Here is a 22,088-nt window from a genome sequence, read left to right as displayed (position 1 = left end):
ATATAAGCCTATGAATAAGCAAAATGGGAACTTCATTGGGATTCTCAATTTCTATCAAAACGGCATTTAACTACTTAAACCGAAAATATTCAGTTTCATTTACTCTTTCTTCCCATTTAAAATATTTGTAACAATGAATTCACTTGATGTAACCACACCATAATTTTTTTCCTATAACCACAATAAAATCAGAATACTCTACTTATTCAAAATACAGACATTCAATGGTCACAAAAGGAAAACTGCCATTTGAGAACAGAAAGAAAGTCCCCTTGTAAAAACAAGAAATCCACGGAATATTTCTAAAGTCATATCTCAAGGAACCAGAACTTATCAGTTGGGGGAAATGCCTGGTTCCCAACACCTGACTTAATTTCAATGCTTATGTTGAAGGCACAAGAGAATTTCAGCCTGATCCTGTTCTTAGATTTGCAATGATGGGTAGAGAGATGTGCCCATAGTAATCGCAGAGCTTAAACTAATGGATAAAAAGAGTAAGATATTACTGATATAAAAAAGAGACCACTGTTAGCAAGAGAAGATATCAGATTAATAAGCAGTTACTTCTCTAACATTAGAACCATATTTTCCTGTATATAAAGTAGTGACAGTAGCTTAAGATTTAAGAATGAGATCAGGTCTTTATCATTCCCCACTCCCTATCTAATGAAGTTACTGAAAGCGAGATACCCAGCTACTAGCTCTCACAGTGAGTATATAATAAGAAAATATGGCCACAGTTCCCCCAAACTCTGTAATATACATAACAGCAATAAATACACCTCTATGGATGTGTATATTGCTACTGAACCAAAGAGTGACAAAAGCATTTTCTTCATGCATTCCAAATATATCCCATTTGTACTAGAAAAATCAATGTTATTTTTCATAGTAACAGTCATTAGTTTTAGAAATAAATTTGCTAAGCAGATTATGTAGATGTGGTTAATAATCACCCAATTCATCAGTTTTCTAAGCACATACAAAGCTGCTGGGTGGTCATGAATGCCAAAGAGGTTTAAGGATTCATTTAAGAACTCATTTTAAATCGATTACATACCTTACCTTTGGTCAATGAACCATCTCTAGTTTATGTTTCTTTTTAAATGGATTACTAGCTGAGGAAAACATTTTAAAGAAATACTCCAGTAACAGACTGAGGTAAAGAATTCTAAGAAAAATAAACATTAAATATTCACTTGAATATTTCAAAAAAGCAACCATCATATTTTTTGTGACAAAAATAAACTGCACCAAGCTATTACCATAGGCCTGCTGCTGCCCTGGGTAGCCTTGCTGCCCCGGGTACTGCTGCTGCTGGGGCGGGTACCCCTGTTGGGGAGGGGGACCCTGGTAGGCATCTTGCTGTTGGCCATACTGTGAATTTCCTACAGGATAATTGGAGAAGAGAAAGAAAAAACTGAGAAGTTCGCTTAATTAACTTTTTTACTCTAAGATGCATAGCCAACAACACAAGAACAAAATGAAATGCCATATTGATTTTTGAAAGTTAACAAAACAAAGAAAAAACTCAAACCAAACAGAAGGATTTCGGCCAAACAAACTGCAGTTAAAGCCAATTTTGCAAGGTTGAACTGCAGCATTTTCAGCGTCTCTGCCATACGAGCATTACATTTACTGGAACATCACAGTCATAAGATCATGACTATGCTAAATAAAATAAAAAAGACAAAATTAAAGACAGCTACAAGAGCACACACTAGCTACACAAGATCAGCAAGCTGTTTCCTAAAGGCACTATACTTATATGTAAAATTATACATATGTAAACACACACAAGAAAAAAAAATTGAATCGATGGATTTATGTTCAAATAGAAAATTTCCACTGAGGAAAAAATTATTTGTAAATGTTTTAGTCTTTTTATTGTTGTTAGAAATGGCAAGTCATGGTTATACATTTTTAAATATTTGTAAGGAAATTATTTTGATTGTTCTGGGCTCCCTGTAACTTTCAAGACAGCCAGCAACTAGTATTCTACAAGAGCTTTGCATGGGTAGAAGATGTCTTATGCAAGAATTTGCATTCCTGTAGAAGGGGATATATATGTGTATGTGTGTGAAGGTATATAGATACCTCCTTCGTAGTAATGTTGTGAGGAATCCTCATAAGGCCTATCGTAGCCTTGTTCAGGATACGACGGTTGCTGATAACCGTAATCATTATGACCTACATCAATTCGACAAGAGACAGGAAGAAACGTTAATGGCCACTGAGTGAAAACCCTAAATATATTTAAACTTTCAGATAAAATTGAAAAAAAGAAAAAGAAATGGAAATACATAAAAAATAATTTTAATTGCATTAGCCAAATATTTACCAATGTGATTGTTTTCATATTGAGATAACGTGCAAATTTCTTAAAAGCAAAAAACAGTAGTTTTAGAAACATTACACTTAGTCTTAACTGATAATCCTCACCAAGAGGGGAAAAAAAAACTTTATCTTCAATTTTTTTAAAAGAAGAGAGAATGAAAGCATTTAGGCCTTTTACATGTAAATAACTTGAATTAAATTAGAATGAACAAAGGAAACAATTATCATATTTTGTCAAACACCTGTTCTGCTGGTCGCCAATTCCACAGCATATGCTAAAACATGCAAAATATAAAAAAATGTAAAAAAGCTCCATAAGATTTTTCCCCTGAAAGAAACTGAAACAAATTTTTCACATTCTATTTACTTGCATAAAGTATACATATCTTATAAAGTATTTTCAGATGCAATAATATTATTGTTTAATGCTGCCATTCTAGAAGCCTTTAGGAAATATTTCTAGAGTATCAAAAACATACACCTTCAAAAACCTATACTGAGTCAAGTGCTAGGGTACACCTTTAGTTTTAGTTTTAAGGTTCAATAAATTTTATGACTGGACTTTAATGAAAATTAAATTCAAATTCTTTGAATTAAGTTGCACTGAGAACACCGGAAATAACGCTTCAGGTTAGCTAAAATCTAAACTAAATTTAAAAAGAATACCGAATTAAGAGGAATACAGTTATGAATAAATGTTTATATTCAGTGTTCTAGGATTCTAACGTTCCCAAACCACCTCATAAATATCTACATTAAGGGCTGGCAAACTATGGCCTGCAATATAAATATGGCCAGCAGCCTGTTTTTGTAAATAAAGTTTTACTGAAACACAGGCATGCCCACTCACATTTTCTCTACCTGTTTTCATGCTATGACAAGGGTTCAGTAGTTGAGACCAAGACCATATGGCCTGCAAAGACTAAAATATTTACTCTCTGGCTCTTTACTGGAAAGTTTGCCTACTCCTAACCTACATATTTATTGGCATAAATATCTGAATGATAAGAAAATATCCAATGCCATTTAGGAAAATTGTTGTTATAAATGGAATACTCTAGGTAAATGTCAGAAAAATTATTAATATACACCAATGCAAAAATGACACCAGTTAGATTTTTAAATCCCCTGATGTAATAAATAATTTACATAACCTTAAAGATCTGATATACACAAAAATAACATATCTATCTGCTTTGAGTAGAAAGGTCATATTTGCAACAATATATATTTCACATTTCAGGAAATACTCAGGACCAAAATAACAATGTCAAATTCATTCCAATAATATAAAATCCATTTTAAAAATAAAACAAAACAATTGTTCACTTTCAGCATTTACTTTCAAACTTCCTAATACATAAAATCTGACAAACTAGATTTCACTTCTTTAAAATATCCACAGTCTACAAACATACTTAAGTTTCTCATTAAAAAAAATCTTAATATAATGTCTACATATGAAAGAAAAACAACAACAAAAAACTCCAACATGCTGAATAATTCAGGGCAAGAAAACCTGAGATTTAAAAAAAGACGTCACTTTCCAACAAGAAATACCCATACGTATCACTATTACTAACGAACAATCATTCTATGTGAAATTCTACAGATGAGTGAGTGCTCTGCCCATATTGGCTGGGCCTCTTCAGTAAAAAACCAAAGTCCTCATACCGATACAACTTTTGCGCTTTATCCATTAACCAAAAAATGGCAAGCTAAATGATTTTTTGAATACAACAAATTATATCTTCTTACTAGTTCACATTAGCTTTGAGTCAACAATCCCAACACTTCAGCTTTTTTTAGTTTCTCCAAGTTTCTCTGCCAAGGAGTTTACCTTAAATATACCAAGGGAGCTTACTAGGATAAATGAAGATTTTGACAAATCCTTTCATAACAAGACAAATCATATTGTAATGTGAATAGCTACCTCTAATTTATCACAGTTTTATATGTTTAGATTATTTTTTCCTCAACAGTGTATCAAAAAATTTTCAAACATACAGAAAACCTGAAAGTTCTGTACAGTGGAAGCCCACTTTGGTTGCGTCATTACCAAGTGCAGTACACCTTTAGGGAACACTTTTTCACAAACCACCTTCCCACTAAAAAAAAAAAAAATCACTAAACTAAATAATTAAAATCTGTTTCCAAATGCTTTTCCTACCCTATCAACTCTATACACAGCTACATCATGGATATAATTTAGCTCCCAAAATTTTTCGGATGCAAATGCTAATGTATATAAAACACAGTTCTTTGAGAAGTACTTAACATTGACTAAAATGATAAAACCTGGAAAAATACTCAAGAACCAGATCTTCTATGTATTTATACCATGAATAAAAGTAAACCAATGGGTGAATTTTATAGTATGTGAATTATTCTCAATAAAGTGGTTATTAAAAAAGTAAGTAACACTTGCTTTGGTTCAAATGAACAATTCCAAACATAAAAGGATCCTTTTATAGAAGGGATTCCAGTGACAGAATGTGATTCATGATGGTACTAATATGAACTATCTAAACAAAACATACTTTGAAATGGATTATAAAACTAAAGCAATGACTGGTGCTTTTGATTATTAAAGTGTTTCCTTTTAGAAGAAACATATTGTTAGTTTCTTCACCCTCATTAAAATATTTTGAACAGCTATCTACATTCATCTTGGGCAGGGACAGAAAATGGCAAGATTAACATTAGGAGAGATTACCATCAGGGTAATATTGCTGGTTCATGCCTTCTGGAGGACCTTGTCCACCATGACTGTATTGGTCCCCATAATAGTCTTCCTGGCCTGAGTACTGCTGTGGTGGGCCTGAAAAACCACAACCAGTCAAGAGGTAAATAATTTGTTCTCTAGGTCATCAAAGGCTTTCTTTCTAATCTGATATCGTAAGAGATCACTTCTCACCTGTAGATTCCCCTCCCATGCTCTGGCATTTGAGATACATTTAACTATTCTTACACACAGATACACAAACACAGAGCAACACCACACATCATATTTCACAAAAATTGTTACGACCATACAAGCACTATCTAACAATACCAACTTAAAAAAAAAAAAATACTAACTTCTTAAAAAGAAGTTCAAACTAGTATAAAATTAATTTTCTTTTTGATATTAGAGCAGTTTGGAATAAACTAGGGTTTGTTTCTGAACATATAAGTAACTTCTCAAAATTAAAATAATATCTTCTGCTATATATTATAGTATATAGTATATTCTGCTATATATTAGTGAGCTTTTGATATAAAATTTAATGATATAACCTTTTCCCAGAAAAGAACAGATAAAAGAAAGCTGTGTAACAGGAAATTCCTCACCACTTCATGACCCTTTGTACCTACTATATATACTACCTTTTAGAAAAGAATATATAATCATAAAAATCAAGAAACAAAAAGCCCTGATTTTGCCTACCTGCAAAGTTTATTAAAATAAAGACTTTCAACTACTGTTATTTATATTAAGCAGGAAATCTCCCAAATGTCATCTTACCCTGCTGAGGTGGTCTATAAGGAGGAATCTGTCTCTGACCCATCATATGATTGCCTTGGTTAACTTGACCCATCATTCCCATAGGGGGCTGCTGGCCTTGATAATGCTGCCCACCTCCCTGTGGCATATTGTATTGTTGAGAAGGAGGCTGCTGATGCATCATTGGACCTGAAAACAGACAAAACATCATGCACACAATTTTTCTGCAAATAATTTTAACACCTTAAGAGAAATGCAAAAACTTTTTGTAATATAATCCCCCAAATATATAACGTATAATGAAAACTGACTTCAAGTAATAAAAACAAATCTTTCAATTGAAGTTCACATGCCAAAAACAATCTGCAAACAAGGGAAAACAACTAACCCACTGTAGTGGATTTAAAAATCTCCTGGAGGAGTATTCCAGTAATTTTCCAAAAAGTGAAGTGAATACAATATATGAACATCTTGAATGTATGTATATTTTTATTATATACTACATAATATCTAGCTACACAATCCTTCTGGGAGGCATAGAATTCTTAAGCTCTATAGGAAAATAAACTAAAACAAAGTAAACTTCACAAAAATCACACAGCAAATCAGTGGTCAAACCAAGGGAAAGAAATCTAATTTCTGGATACCCATTTTTCCTACCTTTTTCAATGCCCACTCATTTCATTATATGATGGTTGACAGGGAAATTACACACTTATAAATACAATTAATTACACAGGTAGAATTTCACAAACATTAATTTTAGGACAAAACTTTAAAGGGTCTTCTTTCCCTTTTCCAACTGTAAGATTTATAGGTGAAAAAAAAAAACCTTCCTGAAATCAAAGGGCTGTAGTGCTTCTTAGTAAGTTCTAACACACACACCATCAAAAATAACCAGGCAGAAAAAATGTAATAAGGCAGACTCGGATATCAGAACCACAGTTTCCAAAGCAAGCAATGCTGAAGTTGCCAAACTACCACAGCTATAGTATCATGATGGCAATGGTAAAATATACCGCATGAAATAATCGACAATGGCCATAAATTTCTGTGTTGCCATCTAACAATGTAAAGAGCTCCTCGGAGGTTCACTGGGTCAAGTTATGGTATGGCAAACTCATCATTCTACCATTAAAACCATTACTGTCTCAGAAGTATGTATAAGTCATCCCCTAGTTTACTGCTTAAACAGCTACATATTCCTTTATAGACTTATGGACAATTTAAGCACAAAAGGAATGATTAGAGGACCAAGGAAACTTTTACAGGCAGAATTACAGGGATGAGCCAAAAGCTCATTGTTTATTTAAATAAAAGTTAAAACAAAACATGCTTTTTTTAAAAAGATTTATCTATTTAGATGAGACAATGTATGCGCATGAGCAGGAGTTGAAGGGGGGTGAGGGAAAGGGGTGGAGGGAGAAGGAGAGGGAGAAGCAAACTACCTGCTGAGCAGGAAGCCAGACAAGGGGCTGGATCCCAGGACCCTGAGATCATGACCTGAGCTGAAAGCAGAGGCTTAACTGACTGAGCCGCCCAGGCGACCGTCCCTTTGCTCATCTCTTTAAACATATTAGCAGCCTACAAAAGCAGCAACATAGCAGGAAGAATTTAATTCTTCTCATTTGAAGAACTGGGTTATCTAAAGTATTTTATCAGAGCTTTTTGTCTATTTGTCTTCTTTTACTCTTCTACTTCATTTCAAATTCATTTTTCCTTCTAATTTTACCCTAAATACAAACCTTTTAAAGGCTACTCTAGGACTTTTCTTTCAACAAGGAAAAAAACTCTTAATAGTAGGAGTAAGATGGCTCAGTGGAGAATGGAAGGGAAGAGAACCTAACACTGCCAGATACACTTTCACATTTATTTCATGTAAACCTCAACTACCAGAGATATGGATCCTAATTTTCAAGTTTTTAGCTAATGAATGCAAAGATCAAGATAATCAACTGGGAACCAGACAAAACATAGATTTGAAACTAGTTTAATTGAAGTTTTAAAACCAGTAGAAGGGGTGTCTGAGTGGCCCAGTCATGCACTGGACTTTTTTTTTTTCTTCTTCTTCTTTTTCAGAGAAAGAGAGCAAGGGAGCATAAGCAGGAGGAGCAGGAGGCAGGGAGAGAAGTAGGCTCTCCCCTGGGCATGGAGCTCCATTGGGACTTGATCCCAGGAAGCTGGGATCATGAACCGAGCCAAAGGCAGACACTTAACTGACTGAGCCACCCAGGCAACCCTAAGTGTTGGACTCCTGATCTTAGCTCAGATCTTGATCTCGGGGTGGAAGATGGAGCCCCTGGTTGCACTAGCACTGAGTGTGGAGGCTGGTTAAGACTCTCTCTCGCGGGGCGCCTGGGTGACTCAGTGGTTTAAGCCTCTGCCTTCGGCTCAGGTCATGATCTCAGGATCCTGGGATCGAGCCCCGTTTCAGGCTCTCCGCTCAGCGGGAGCCTGCTTCCCCCCTCTCTCTCTCTGCCTGCCTCTCTGCCTACTTGTGATCTCTTGTCTATCAATTAGATAAATAAAAAATCTTTAAAAAAAAAATGTTAAAAATCACTCTCTCTCTCCCCGGCCCTCCCATCCCAAATCATACACATACATGCACAAGTGCACTCTCTCCAAATAAATTAATTTTAAAAACCAGTTTAATTGAACTTACAAGTTTTAAGGTATATTTTGTATATAATAAAGTACTGAATACTAGCATGCATAATTTAGGTTTTGCCTTGATTCTCTTCTCCAACACTGATTAAAGACCTCCTGTCTTACACAAGGTTAACTATAAAACTAATGCATATAATATGCATTGGAACCAAAATTTAAAATAAAGGAGGAAGAAAGCAAAAACGTAATAGTGGGGGAAAATCCGAAAGGATACAATAACAAAAAAATTCTAAGCTTTGCTCTAAAGAAGAAAAGCAATTCTAGCTTAAGCCCTAGATAGAAAAGACCATGCCACTTGTGCTTTATCTTCTGGGACTGTCAGCAGTTTCAATCCCAAAGAGCTCAATTACCACCCTACTTTTATTCTCTGTCACTTCCCTCCCTCTGAGGATCCTCAACATCAGTCAGGATCAAACCTAAAACCACAGAGAATGGAGAAGGATAGCATTGCTAACACATGATGCTTTTCATCTTTTTCCTTGAAGTCTTACCTCTTAAAAAAAAAAAAAATACGACTCAAATCTGATTGTTTAAGAATATTATTATTTTCCTTCTGACAATGAAATACGCTATACTGGCAAATGTCTACTATCCCTTGAGACACTAACAGGAATGAGAGCCGAATCTCAAAATAAGTTCTAAATCCCAAATAAGCTAAATCCCAAACTAAGTTCTAAAAGTCTGTACTACGGACGGAAGACTACAAAATGTGTCCATTATAACCATTTTCATAAGCAAGAACATAAGACATTACTGTACAGCTTAAAAGTTATTCTTCATCTTTTACATAAATCATTTTGATGCTAAGATGCACCACAAAGTGTGATGATATATACACTAAGATCCTAATGCCTTAATTGTCTACATTTTATGGAAGTGTTTTAAGAGGACATGTAACAAATGTTCATCACATTATTTCTTTCCATTTTGAGTTTTATACCTAACAGATATTCTATGGAAATAATATCTTGTATCTTAAACATATGTAAAACATTCCCCAAATCACCATGTTTTTTTATTATTGGAATTATTTGCTCCAGTGAGATGGTTAATACTTAATTGTATCTTAAGTTACTGGTCACAAAAAGAATATTTTGAGACTCAACTAAAAAGATAACATTAAGTTTAAATTAATCTGTGAAAAATTTAGGGTTATAGTCTTTTTTAAAAATTCTGTATACATACATACACACATACATATTCACATCTTCAAATGCAAACCAATACACTAAAGCTCTATAAATCGTACCATTAATCTACAAATTATTTTAAATAAAGGTTAAAAATGACAGCTAACAGTTAATGAGAACTTAGTATAGGCCAGGTACTAGCTAAGAGCTTTCTATCTACAATTTATTCTCCCAAATCCTATGAAACAGGTAATACTAAAACTTTACAGGTAAGAAAATTTAATTTAAGGTTTATAACATCAAGAATCTTTATAGTCATAATAAGCTTTATAGTCATAATCTTAACCACTATGTGTATCTCCTCTCTGAAGTCAAATCCTACCTCTCCCATGTAATATCTCCCAGGATAACAGTTCTATGTAACATTACCTACAATATACTATCAATAATATATACATATATATGTGTGTGTATATATACACACACTATAATATATAGCAGTAACAATGCTACTATACAAAAATATAGTATATAATATATACTAACTTAATATAAAAATCCTAAAATGCAAGAAATTTCATCATCCCATCTTTATGTATAAGAATTAGACTATGAAACTGCCTAATACCCTCCAAGCCTAATTTCCAATTCATATTTCACCACCTAGTCTCATTTTACTACTGTTCCTTTAAATTTTAATCTCAAACTAAAGCATTTTCAGCTCTTATTTGAAGGTATTACCAACAGTTTATTTGCAAGAAAAAAAAAACCTCTATTCTAGAAAACACAATTTGTTAACCCACTATCTACTGAATAGCCTTTTAAAATGAATAGGACTGGGGCACCTGACAGGCTCAGTCGGTTAAACATCTGCCTTCAGCTCAGGTCTTGATCCCAGAGTTACCGGATTGAGTCCCTAGTTAGGCTTTGCGCTCAACAGGGAGCCTGCTTCTCCTTCTCCCTCTACTCCTCCCCACTCATGCTCTCTCTCTCTCAAATAAATAAATAGCATCTTTAAAAAAAATAAAATAAGGGAGGCCTGGGTGGCTCAGTCAGTTAAGTATCTGCTTTCAGATGATCTCAGGGTCCTGGGATGGAGCCCACATCAGGCTCCTTGCTCAGCAGGGAGCAAACACACACACTCTCTCTGACAAATAAATAAAATACTTAAAAATAAATAAAAATTTAAAAATTTTAATTAAAAAAGTTAAATAAAATAAAATGAATAGGATTTTTTACTTACCTAAAATGTACATCTGTCCTCATCAAGAGTTTTCAGTAGTTCATAATAAAGGCATTTAGATAAAATATCAAGGATAAAAGAACAGCCAAGTAACTAAGAAAATCCAGAAACTTAGTAAAGTCACTGTAAATAATGTAAACTTAGCTGAGTTTCCTAGTAGCCAATGAAAAAAACCAGAAGCATGGTAGTAAAAAGTACAGTTCATTAAGAGATACAAACTTCCTCATAACATGAAATTCCTAGACAAAATTTCATTTAAAGGGATGCCTGAGTGGCTCAGCCAGTTAAGCACCCGCCTTTGGCTCAGCTCATGATCCCAGGGTCCTGGGATCGAGCCCTGGATCAGGCTCCCTGGTTGGTGGGAAGTCTGCTTCTCCTTTCCCCACTTCCCCTGCTTGTATTCCCTCTCTTGCTGTCTCCCTCTCTGTCAAATAAATAAATAAAATCTTTATTAAAAAATTCATTTAAGTATTAAGAAATAATAGAACATACTAATACCAATAGCTTTTGTTGTTGTTTCTTTAGTAACACAAACTATCTTTATATATAGTGTCTTACACTAACCATTTCTGAAAGCTGTGATTTTCAGCCTTGCGTGATTCTGTCCCCAGGAGACATTTTAGCCAAGTCTAGAGACATTTTTGGTGGTCACAACTGGTATGAGCGGTGATGCTACTGCCACCTAGTGGGTTCCAGGCAGATACACTGTTAAATACCGCACAAGGCTCAGGACAAGCCCCCACAACAAATTATGCAGTTCAAAATGTCAACAGTGTTGAGTCAAGAAATCCTGGAGTCTCAAGAGCATAATTTTAAATCATAGGCATTTCTACAAACTAGTCTGAGAATGAGATTATATACTTAGTTTTCTGGTGACTGAAAATTAGAAAAGGGATGTACTGTTGCTTAATAAATTCTGAAAAATAAAAGATTGAGCACTTCCTTAGAGTGAGTCTTCTTACATAGTTTCAACTATACTGTGTAGTAAAATTAACTTAAAAACAAAGTCACTGCTAAATATCTATTGTAGCTGACCAAAAGGAACTCCAAAAGCCCAAGAAGAAAGCCATGGAGATGGGCTACATTAGAACACATGGCTTAGTGTCACTAAGCAAGAAAGCTGGAAGAGATTGTCCTGCCCATAATAATCCTGAGGGAATGGATATTATATAAGCATGACTTAGAATATCTGTTAAAATTTAATTTCTAAAATTTGCCCGTAGAGATTCTGGTTTAGCAGGTATGGGATGGGGTACACAAACCTTTTTTAACAACTACCCCCAGATGATTCTGATCCATACAGTATCAGGACTACACACTGAAATAGAGTTCTAAGAGAAAGAAAAACCAATCATCCACTTTTATCACAAAAGAAGCTACATTATGGGCGCCTGGGTGGCTCAGTGGGTTAAGCCGCTGCCTTTGGCTCAGGTCATGATCTCAGGGTCCTGGGATCGAGTCCCGCATCGGGCTCTCTGCTCAGCAGGGAGCCTGCTTCCTCCTCTCTCTCTCTGCCTGCCTCTCTGCCTACTTGTGATCTCTCTCTGTCAAATAAATAAATAAAAAATCTTTAAAAAAGAAAAAAAGAAAAAAAGAAGCTACATTATGGTTCATATAAAATGTTTACGTTGGAATAGGTCTACATCCCGCAGGGTACTTAAGATGTTAGCTATAAAATAAATCCTAAGGGTTTGTGTTATAAATGTATCGAAACTCATCAAATGATATATTTAAGATCCACTCACTTCATTGTATGTAAATGTTACCTAAAGAAAAAAATATTTTATTTTTTTAAAGATTTTATTTATTTATTTGATGGAGATCACAAGTAGGCAGAGAGGCAGGCAGAGAGAGAGGGGGAAAGCAGGCTCCCTGCTGAGCAGAAGCCCGATGCAGGGCTCGATCCCAGAACCCCAGGATCACAACCCAAGCTGAAGGCAGAGGCTTTAACCTACTGAGCCACCCAGGTGCCCCCCCAAAAATATTTTAAAAAATAAAATTTTAAAATGTTAAGCCCTAATGACAGGCAGACTAAGGTGCTAATGGGTAAAGTATACTAATATCTACAAATTACTCTGAGATGCATTTTGAAAAATAAGATGCATTGATGGATTAGTAAATGAAAGATTTTTTAAAAATTTTTTTTAAAGATTTTATTTACTTATTTGATAGAGCAAGCACACACAAGCGGTGAAAGTGGCAGGCAGAGGGAGGGAAGAAAGATCCCCTGAGCAAGAAGCCCAATGGGGGGCTCAATCACAGGACCCTGTTATCATAACCTGAGCTGAGGGCAATCTTTTAACAAACTGAACCACTCAGGTGTCCCCCAGACAGAAAATAGACAAATCCAGTAAAACACTAACTGTAGAACAAAGGTGGCAACCATACAGGTACAATCCTTCAAGTTTCCTGCATGTTTGAATTTTACATAATAAAGTATTGGGAGAAAATTTAAAAATTAATCCTAGAAGTATAAAGAATTCTCAAAACTCAACAGTAAAAAAACCAAACAATCCAACTAGAAAATGGAAAGACAAGAAGAGACATTTCACTGAAGAGGATATACAGATGGCAAATAAGCACACAAAAAGATGTTCAGCATCAGTAGCCATTAGGGAAATGCAGATTAAGACCACAGTGATTTATCACTATACATTTAGAACAGCTAAGATTAAACAAAGTATATTGACAATACCAAATGTTGACAAGGATCTGAAGAAAGCAGATCTCTCATACATTGCTGGTGAGAACGTAAAATGGTACAGAAACTTTAGTAATCTGTTTGGCCCCTCTAAACAATAAATCTTTAAAAAAAATCATCATCATGAAATTGAGTTTATAATCTATTGAAGAAATTCATCTGAATTTTGTCCCCTAAGCCCAAAAGGTTTTTGTAAAACTGATGATCATCTGTTTTATCTGACAGTAACTGACAGTTTTCTTTGGTTCATTCCTGGAATGACAGTTGACAGATGACAAAGCATAGAGAAGAATGCTAGTTTTCTAATTTGTTATGGCATGAGGAAATCTAGCTAATGTATCAGTCAACAAATAGGACAGATACAATAGGGAACAAGACACAGTTCCTGACTTCATAGAACTTAGAGTCTAGGGAAAAATAATTAAATGGGTATTATAAATAATTATGTAATTACAAGTACTCAAACCTCTGCTACAAAGACCCTAAGTACTGCTTACTTACTATACTTAAGGACTGCAGTTTGTTTGCAGAGTTAACTTAAAACTTACAGAGTAAGACTGGAAGTGATTTTTATTTTAGGCTTTATTCTTTTCAGTATTTTCCAGGTACTTCATATTAAATATTAGTTATTTTTATAACCAGAAAACTGTCATCATTGGGGAAGGTAAACCTTGAAAAATTCATCTAATATGGCAATGATCAAATTATAATCAAAATATCTAACCTGAACTATAACATAATGACTGTGTAAACCTAAAACTGTAACTAACAGAAACCTGCAATATTAGCAATATTACATAGACTTGGCAACTTTAACAGTGAAGAGAAAGGAGTATACACACAATTCTCAGACATTCAAATCCACTAGAAACCAAGCATGATATTTCCATGGAATATAATATTTGAAATAATTTCTTCATTTGTAAATTTTCTAGGCTATATTTGAAAGGCGAAAAATAGTATTGTAGTGCTTTTTTCATATTGAAGTTTTACTGTATTGATTAAATTAGAACTCCTGAACCTGAGTGGGGGCTTTGGATCATGCCCAGAAGGACTACACATTAGAGACTAAGATTAGTAACTTGGACAATCAATCAGATCTCCATAATGGAGTGCCAATGTGAAGGCTGAATACTGAGGCTCAAGTGAACTTCCCTGGCTGATCATCACACGCTGGGACCAGGAAAGCATCCTGACTCCCATGAAGAGACAAACCACTTCTGGTACCTCTTCTGGACTTTTCTCTGTGCACTTCTTCCCCTGGCTGATGTATCCTTTCACTGTAATAAATCGTAACTGTGAGTATAACAGTTTTCCCTGAGTTCTGTGAGCCTTTCCAATAAATTACTGACCCTGAGGGCGCTTTTGGGAACCTTAGAACTTGCAATTGGTGTCAGAAGTGAGGCCAATCTTAGGAACCATTCCCTGTAACTTTGCAGTTGGCTGAATTCTCGGAGCTAGTATTTTTTTCGACAGCTTGGCCAACTGTCATTTTCCTTTCTAAATATGGATCAGATTCCAGCATTTTATCCTTTGTACTTTCAATGTTATGAAACGTCTCCAAGAATTTCCATATGAAGTATTTTGCTGGTCTTTCTCTGGGACATCTTCATTCTTTTCATCACAACCAGTTTTCTCATGTTATGTCAGTGAGTTCACCTTCACTAAGCACCTGCAGAGCACATCTAGGGTCTCTCAAACGGCAGCAGTGTCAACATACCCCAGTCAGCAATTTCTTCTCTAACTCTATTTACAAAGGATTTGGATTTTATTTCCAGCAGTATTACTTCTCATTTCCCTCCTACACTTTTATCTTTTGTAAAGTATCACATAGGTTTATAACTGGGAGCCAAGGAAGCAACACAATTACGTACTCTGCCCTGTGTGCATAAATGATAGATACACAGTGGCCAATCACTGACAATATCTAAAAGTGACATGAATAGTCACTGATGACGACAGTCATCTGTTATTCATGCAGTGACTCGTAAACTGAAGAGAGAGAAGCTAAGTTTGTACTTCACGTAAGGACTCACAGTTCATATACCATAACTAAAATTTGTACCATGTCCTTAGGGAAACGGTGTCATTTAGATAAACTGTGGTAACTGAAATTCACGCATACCAAGACTATACAAATGAGGCCTACCTATATTTCCATGAGATGTGTCTTCTCACCCATGGAATGAAGATAGTAAGAGTACTCCTACTCAAAGATGTTGTGAGGATTAAAGACAACACATACTTTATCACAGTACCTGGCACTCACTAAATATTAGTTCATATTTCTGATATGCACCCTCAACAACAAGTATTGCTACTTGTGTTATACTTGTAATACGATTGTGTTAACCAAAATCAAATCAGTTCCTTTACTGTAAGACTTTTTAGATATTTTAATACACCAGTAAGCATGCTGAGTCCTCCGAAGTATTTTATCAATAATTGTTATGTTAAGTCTATCTGGACCATAATTTAACAAATGTTGAATGAAAGGCCTGACATCATAACTAACTATACTCTTCCACGGAAGTAACGTTACCATTTCAGAATCCTACTAGTAGAATGAGCTATTCTAAAAAGTTAAATTCCTATTCTCCTAAAACTTAAAAATGTTTTCGCATATATGAAATAAAGGACAGCTTTAATCCAAAAAGAACTCCTTCAAATTTATAATAAACAAACCACAGAAAACAGAACACAAACAAGCAATTCACAGAAAAAATGCAAATGACTAATGCTATGGTCTGAATATCTGTGTCTCTCAGACATTTTAAGTATTTATATATTTTACCTAGCAGTTTAATTTCCAAAATTTATTCTACAAGATTCTTGTGTAAGTACTCCAATATATATACAAAAATGTTTGTCCCACAGCTATATACAAAAGAATTAAACTTGACCACTCCCTTATAACACACACAAAGACAACTCAAAATGGATTAAAGACCTCAATGTGAGACAGGAATCCATCAGAATCCTAGAGGAGAACACAGGCAATAACCTCTTCGACATCAGCCATAGCAACTTCTTTCAAGACATGTCTCCAAGGCAAGGGAAACAAAAGCAAAAACGAACTTTTGGGACTTCACAAAGATAAAAGTCTTCTGCACAGCAAAGGAAACAGTCAACAAAACCAAGAGGCAACCCTCAGAATGGGAGAAGATATTTGCAAATGACACCACAGATAAAGGGCTGGTATTCAAGATCGAAAAAGAACTTCTCAAACTGAATACCCCAAAAACAAATAATCAAGTCAAAAAATGGGCAGAACTTGTGAACACTTTTCAAAAGAGACACACAAATGGCTAACAGACACATAGAAAAATGTTCACTATCATTAGCCATCAGGGAAATGCAAATCAAAACTAACTGAGATACCACCTTACACCAGTTAGAACGTCAAAAATTGACAAGGGAAGAAATAAGAAGGGTTGAAGAGGTTGTGGAGAAAGGGGAACCCTCCTACACCTTTGGGAATGGAAGTTGGTGCAGCCACTTTGGAAAACAGTGTGGAGGTTCCTCCAAAAAATTAAAAACAGAGCTACCATATGACCCAGCTCCTACTGGGTATTTTCCACAGATGTAGTGGAAAAAATATGTATTTTCACTACAGATGTAGTGAAAAGAAAGGGCCACATGCACTCCAATGTTCATAGCAGCAATGTCCACAATAGCCAAACTATACAAAAAGCCAAGGTGCCCTTCAACAGACGAATGAGTAAAGAAGATGTGGTCCATATACACAATGGAATACTAGTCAGCCATCTGAAAGGATGAATACCCAATTTTCCCATCAACAAGGATGGGACTGGAGGAGATATGCTGAGTGAAATAAGTCAAGCAGAAAAAGTTAATTATCATATGGGTTCACTTATTTGTGGAACATAAGGAATAGCTTCGAAGACATTAGGAGAAGGAAGGGAAAAATGAAGGGGGTGGTTATGGAACACTGGGTGTTATACACAAACAATGAATCATGAAGCACTACATCAAAAACTAAAGATCACTGTATGGGGAAAAACACAACATTAAAAAAAAAGTCTGTCCCAGAAGTAGTTGTATTAATAAAAGACTAGAAGCATTATCAAAAGGGGATATATATATTGTTTTGTTATATAAATTATGCTAGATCCATATAATGAAGGCTATTTTTAAAATGAGGTAGATCCATTAATATTGAAAACAAAGAGGCACAAGGAAATACACTACTACAACATACATACACAAGTAAGTGGTAGGCTTTTCTCAAGCACATCTACTTGGTACAGCTATTACCAGACAATAATCCACTCTGCCCTTGGCTCAGGTCATGATCTCAGGGTCCTGGGATCCAGCCCCGCATTGGGCTCTCTGCTCGGCAGGGAGCCTGCTTCCCCGCCGCCCCCCCCCCATGCCCGCCTGCCTCTCTGCCTACTTGTGATCTCTCTCACTCTCTCTGTCAAATAAATAAATGAAATCTTTAAAAAAAAATTCACTGTATAATAAGATGATAAATGTTACACTCCTGGCTATGATGATATATACTTGTTGCCCTTCGTATTTTTTTGCCCTCCATATTTACATAATAAATGTACTGAAAGAAAAAGTTCCCGTATCAAGCCTCCAGATCAGACCATTATCGTTTGCAACTTATTACCTAAATGAATCAGGACTTTCTTAATACTACTCAAACAAAACGAAAACCAGAAACAAAGTTGATGTGCTTAAAAGAGAACAAATGACAAACTACCTCAAACTTTGTTATTTAAAAAAGCGCTTTTTATTCTGACCAAATAATTTCATATGAATTATGCAAACAATTACTGAATTAGGGTTTTACGCTGAATTGTTTCACTTAACCTTACTTATTATTAAGTAATTTACTCAAAGGTCTCACATACAATAATCTACAGGGCCAAGATCTGGAACCAAGTCTGAAGAATTATACACATTGAACTTGTGAAATACATGTTTTAACACAAATACAGTAATTTGTGAAAACTCCTTATGTTTGAATATGTAATTAGTAAAATGATGTTAAATGAGAAAAGCTATAATCTTTAATGCCTAGGAATAAAAAATATGCCTATTCTATCAAATGTGACTATTGGTCATTTTCAGAAAGCCTTGCTATTTTAATTTGACTTTTAATACTCTAATGAATATTCTGTTGCTTATTAAAGAAATATATTTAAGTTACGAACTCTGTCTTTCCAGATTACTACATGATATTTGAGTTTAATTCCTATTCACTGAAGAAACATATTTTTGTATGCTTACCATCAGACATTGTTTTAGGCACTAGAACAAAAGTGTGAACAGCAAACTTCCTCCTTTTTGGGGGCGTAATTCTAATGAATTCAAGTATTTGAATTCTAGCGAAGTTTATACTGTACATAGGATAAGCAGATCCAATTATGTAAGACAATGGTGATTCTTTTTTTTTTAAAAAAGATTTTATTTATTTATGTGACAGAGAGAGATCACAAGTAGGCAGAGAGGCAGGCAGAGAGAGAGAGGAGGAAGCAGGCTTCCCACTGAGCAGAGAGCCCGATGCGGGACTCGATCCCAGGACCCTGAGATCATGACGCAAGCTGAAGGCAGCAGCTTAACCCACTGAGCCACCCAGGTGCCCTGGTGATTCATTTTTAATAGCCCTGAACTTTTACCTAAATAACAGGAAAGCGTATGTTGGATTGACCATTTACAAGATTTTGCCAGCAGTATAAGAAATAAGTTAAAAACTTCCTAAACTGGGGTGCCTGGGTGGCTCAGTGGGTTCAAGTCTCTGCCTTCGGCTCAGGTCATGATCCCAGGGTCCTGGGATCAAGAACCATGTCTGACTCTCTGCTCAGTGAGGAGCCTGCTTCCCCCACCCCCACCCCGCCTCCCGCCTGCCTCTCTGCCTACTTATGATCTCTGTCAAATAAACAAATAAAATCTTTAAAAACAAAACAAAACAAAACAAAAAAACTTCCTAAACCTTTCATTTTATCTGGAAGCAGTACACCCTCTAAAAGAATACAGAGAAAAATACTATTCTACAATAATAAATCTAGTTGCTAAATTAAAAAATATTTCTATCTTCTCAAGTCATAGATACATATAAACCAACAAATCAACTAGAAGTAGGCACCAATTATAATACCATTGTCATATATGCATTTTTTTAAGCTCAAAAAAAAGTAACTGCTGAAATTTTTTTAAATGATCATGAACACAGTAATATATAATTAACAAATTTAAGGGGTCAACTTTTTGTGCAGCTTTTTGAAAAGATGTATTTTGTGTGGTAGGTCTGCAAGTTTTTGTTATAATAAAAGTCTTTGCACCGATTTGGTTTAATTTTTCAGTAAAACTCAAAAGCTAAAAACAACTTTTAAAGAACTAACAAAGCTCAAGAGAGTCTACAATTTCATTCCTAGAAATGATACTTGTATTTTTTTTGGAAGATTTTTAAAAAATTTATTTATTTGACAGACAGAGATCACAAGCAGGCAGAGAGAGAGGAAGGGAAGCAGGCTCCCTGCTGAGCAGAGAGCCTGATGCGGGGGGGGGGGGGGGGGGGGGGGTGGAGGGGTGTCAGTCCCAGGACCCAGGGATCATGACCTGAGCCGAAGGCATTGGCTTTAACCCACTGAGCCACCCAGGCGCCCTCATACTTGTATTTTAATACTAGTATACAATGTGCCTTATTATATTAGAGCTACAAGTATAAATTAACAGACTATTTCTTTTTGCTCTCTGAAACAACCAAAATGATAAATTATAAATGTATATCTATCCTTTGGATTAATTTCAATCAGACTCCTAAATCACAATGACAAGATTTTTCAATTACAATTTTATAAAATTAAATTTACAAAATTACAATTTTCCATTTCAAATTACAATGACAAATTACTCTTTCCCCCTTAATTTCATTTGCAAAGCTGAGAGAGAAAAAAGGGAACAGGGAGAGGGTAAAAAGAAAGCCACTTTAAAACTTTCTTTCATATTGTAGAATAAATGCAGTGTTTTGTTTAAAAAACTACTACCACATCATCAGTTAAAGTTCCCAAATATGTTAAATAGTTAGTAACTATTAATATAATAATTAAATAATTGCCTTTTAATCATTCCTTTTTAAAACAAAATTAAAATTCTCTGGATTACTCTTTTTCTATTTTTCCTGTCACTTGACAGAAGTTTAGTGTAAGAAATCCCACAAATGTTTCTTTTCCTTGACTAATTAACCCCTTTATTAAAAAATCATAAGTAGCTTTAACAATTTTTCTAGTATCTCTTGATATAGAGATATGTACTTAGAAATATAGCCAAAATATTTCAATAGCCAAATATTTCAATACTTTGATTTTAACTCAAAGAATAGCTAGTAATATCTCAACAAACATTAAGAAAAACTTTCGAAAGTCAAAATGTTTCTGTTCATAGAATTTGAGTGTTTCCTAAGCATTTCTCAAGGAGGACTATTTAAAGCGTGGTCTCCTCTGGTTTACTTCCACCTATCTATCAAAACAGAAGATTCTGTTTATTTTATTTTGGGGGAGAGGGGCAGAGAGAGAGAGAGAGGTGGGGGGGTGGATCTTAAGGAGATTCCTGCTGAGCACAGAGCCTAAGAACAGAAAACTTTTAATGTAAAACATGACCTTATTTTTAAAGCTATCTAAGAAAATATTTTTCTAAGATTTATTTTATTTATCTGAGAGCGAGAAAGCACACATAAAGGTTTGAAGCAGAGAGAAATGCGAGCAGACTCTGTGCTGAGGGCAGAGTCCAGTAGGGGAAGAGGGGGGAATGCCTCGATCTTACAACCCTGATATCAGACCTGAGCTGAAACCAAGAGTCAGAGGCTTTTTAAAAAGCTCAACAAACTGGGCTAGTCAGGTGCCCGCAAGAGAATGTTTTACATGAAGTGACTATTAAAACTTTAAATAAAACTCATATTAAAAAAATTTTTTTTCATTCAATAGATATCACATATGGGGCGCCTGGGTGGCTCAGTGGGTTAAGCTGCTGCCTTCGGCTCAGGTCATGATCTTAGGGCCCTGGGATCAAGCCCCGCATCGGGCTCTCTGCTCTGCGGGGAGCCTGCTTCCTCCTCTCTGCCTGCCTCTCTGCCTACTTGTGATCTCTGTCTGTCAAATAAATAAATAAAATCTTTAAAAAAAAAAAATAGATATCACATAATTAACCTATCTTTACAAGGAACTCATAGGATTAAACAGTAAGTACTGCTACAACCTCATAAAACTTTCTTTTTTGGCAACTAATTTTCTTTGGTGTTCTTTATATATGAAATACCGAAATTTAACTGCAAAGTTTATTTGTCCTAAAGAGATTTTTTAAATACTGAAAAGTTCCCCACTGATTTCCATTCTATTCTTCCTTAAAAATAACTTGTTTCTTTAAATCAGATCCCTACACAGAAAATAGTTTATATGGAAAATGACTATTAAAAAATTCAGATTATGTAAACAAAGCAGAAAGTACTATATTATAGTAAAAGGAAAAATTGTACATTAGTAATACAAATAAAAA

General features: G+C 35.1%; 1 protein-coding gene across 3 annotated transcripts in view; it reads right to left on the bottom strand.

Annotated features, from left to right (window-relative positions):
* Positions 1–22,088, bottom strand: part of SS18 (SS18 subunit of BAF chromatin remodeling complex) — a 90,531-nt gene that overhangs the window by 19,519 nt on the left and 48,924 nt on the right. For 2 of the 3 annotated variants that reach the window (XM_044243244.1, XM_044243245.1), the window contains exons 6-9: positions 5,846–6,013; positions 5,054–5,158; positions 2,098–2,190; positions 1,266–1,388 (exon numbers count right to left, since the gene is read on the bottom strand). In XM_044243244.1, the coding sequence (XP_044099179.1) occupies positions 1,266–1,388; positions 2,098–2,190; positions 5,054–5,158; positions 5,846–6,013 (489 nt within the window). The remainder of the gene's footprint in view (positions 1–1,265; positions 1,389–2,097; positions 2,191–5,053; positions 5,159–5,845; positions 6,014–22,088) is intronic. The other variant, XM_044243246.1, reaches the window with a different exon arrangement.

Source organism: Neovison vison, chromosome 3, assembly GCF_020171115.1.
Source record: "Neovison vison isolate M4711 chromosome 3, ASM_NN_V1, whole genome shotgun sequence".
Classification (NCBI taxonomy): Eukaryota; Metazoa; Chordata; class Mammalia; order Carnivora; family Mustelidae; genus Neogale; species Neogale vison.
Note: the sequence above shows the minus strand (reverse complement) of the source record. Positions and strands in the feature narration are given on the sequence as shown.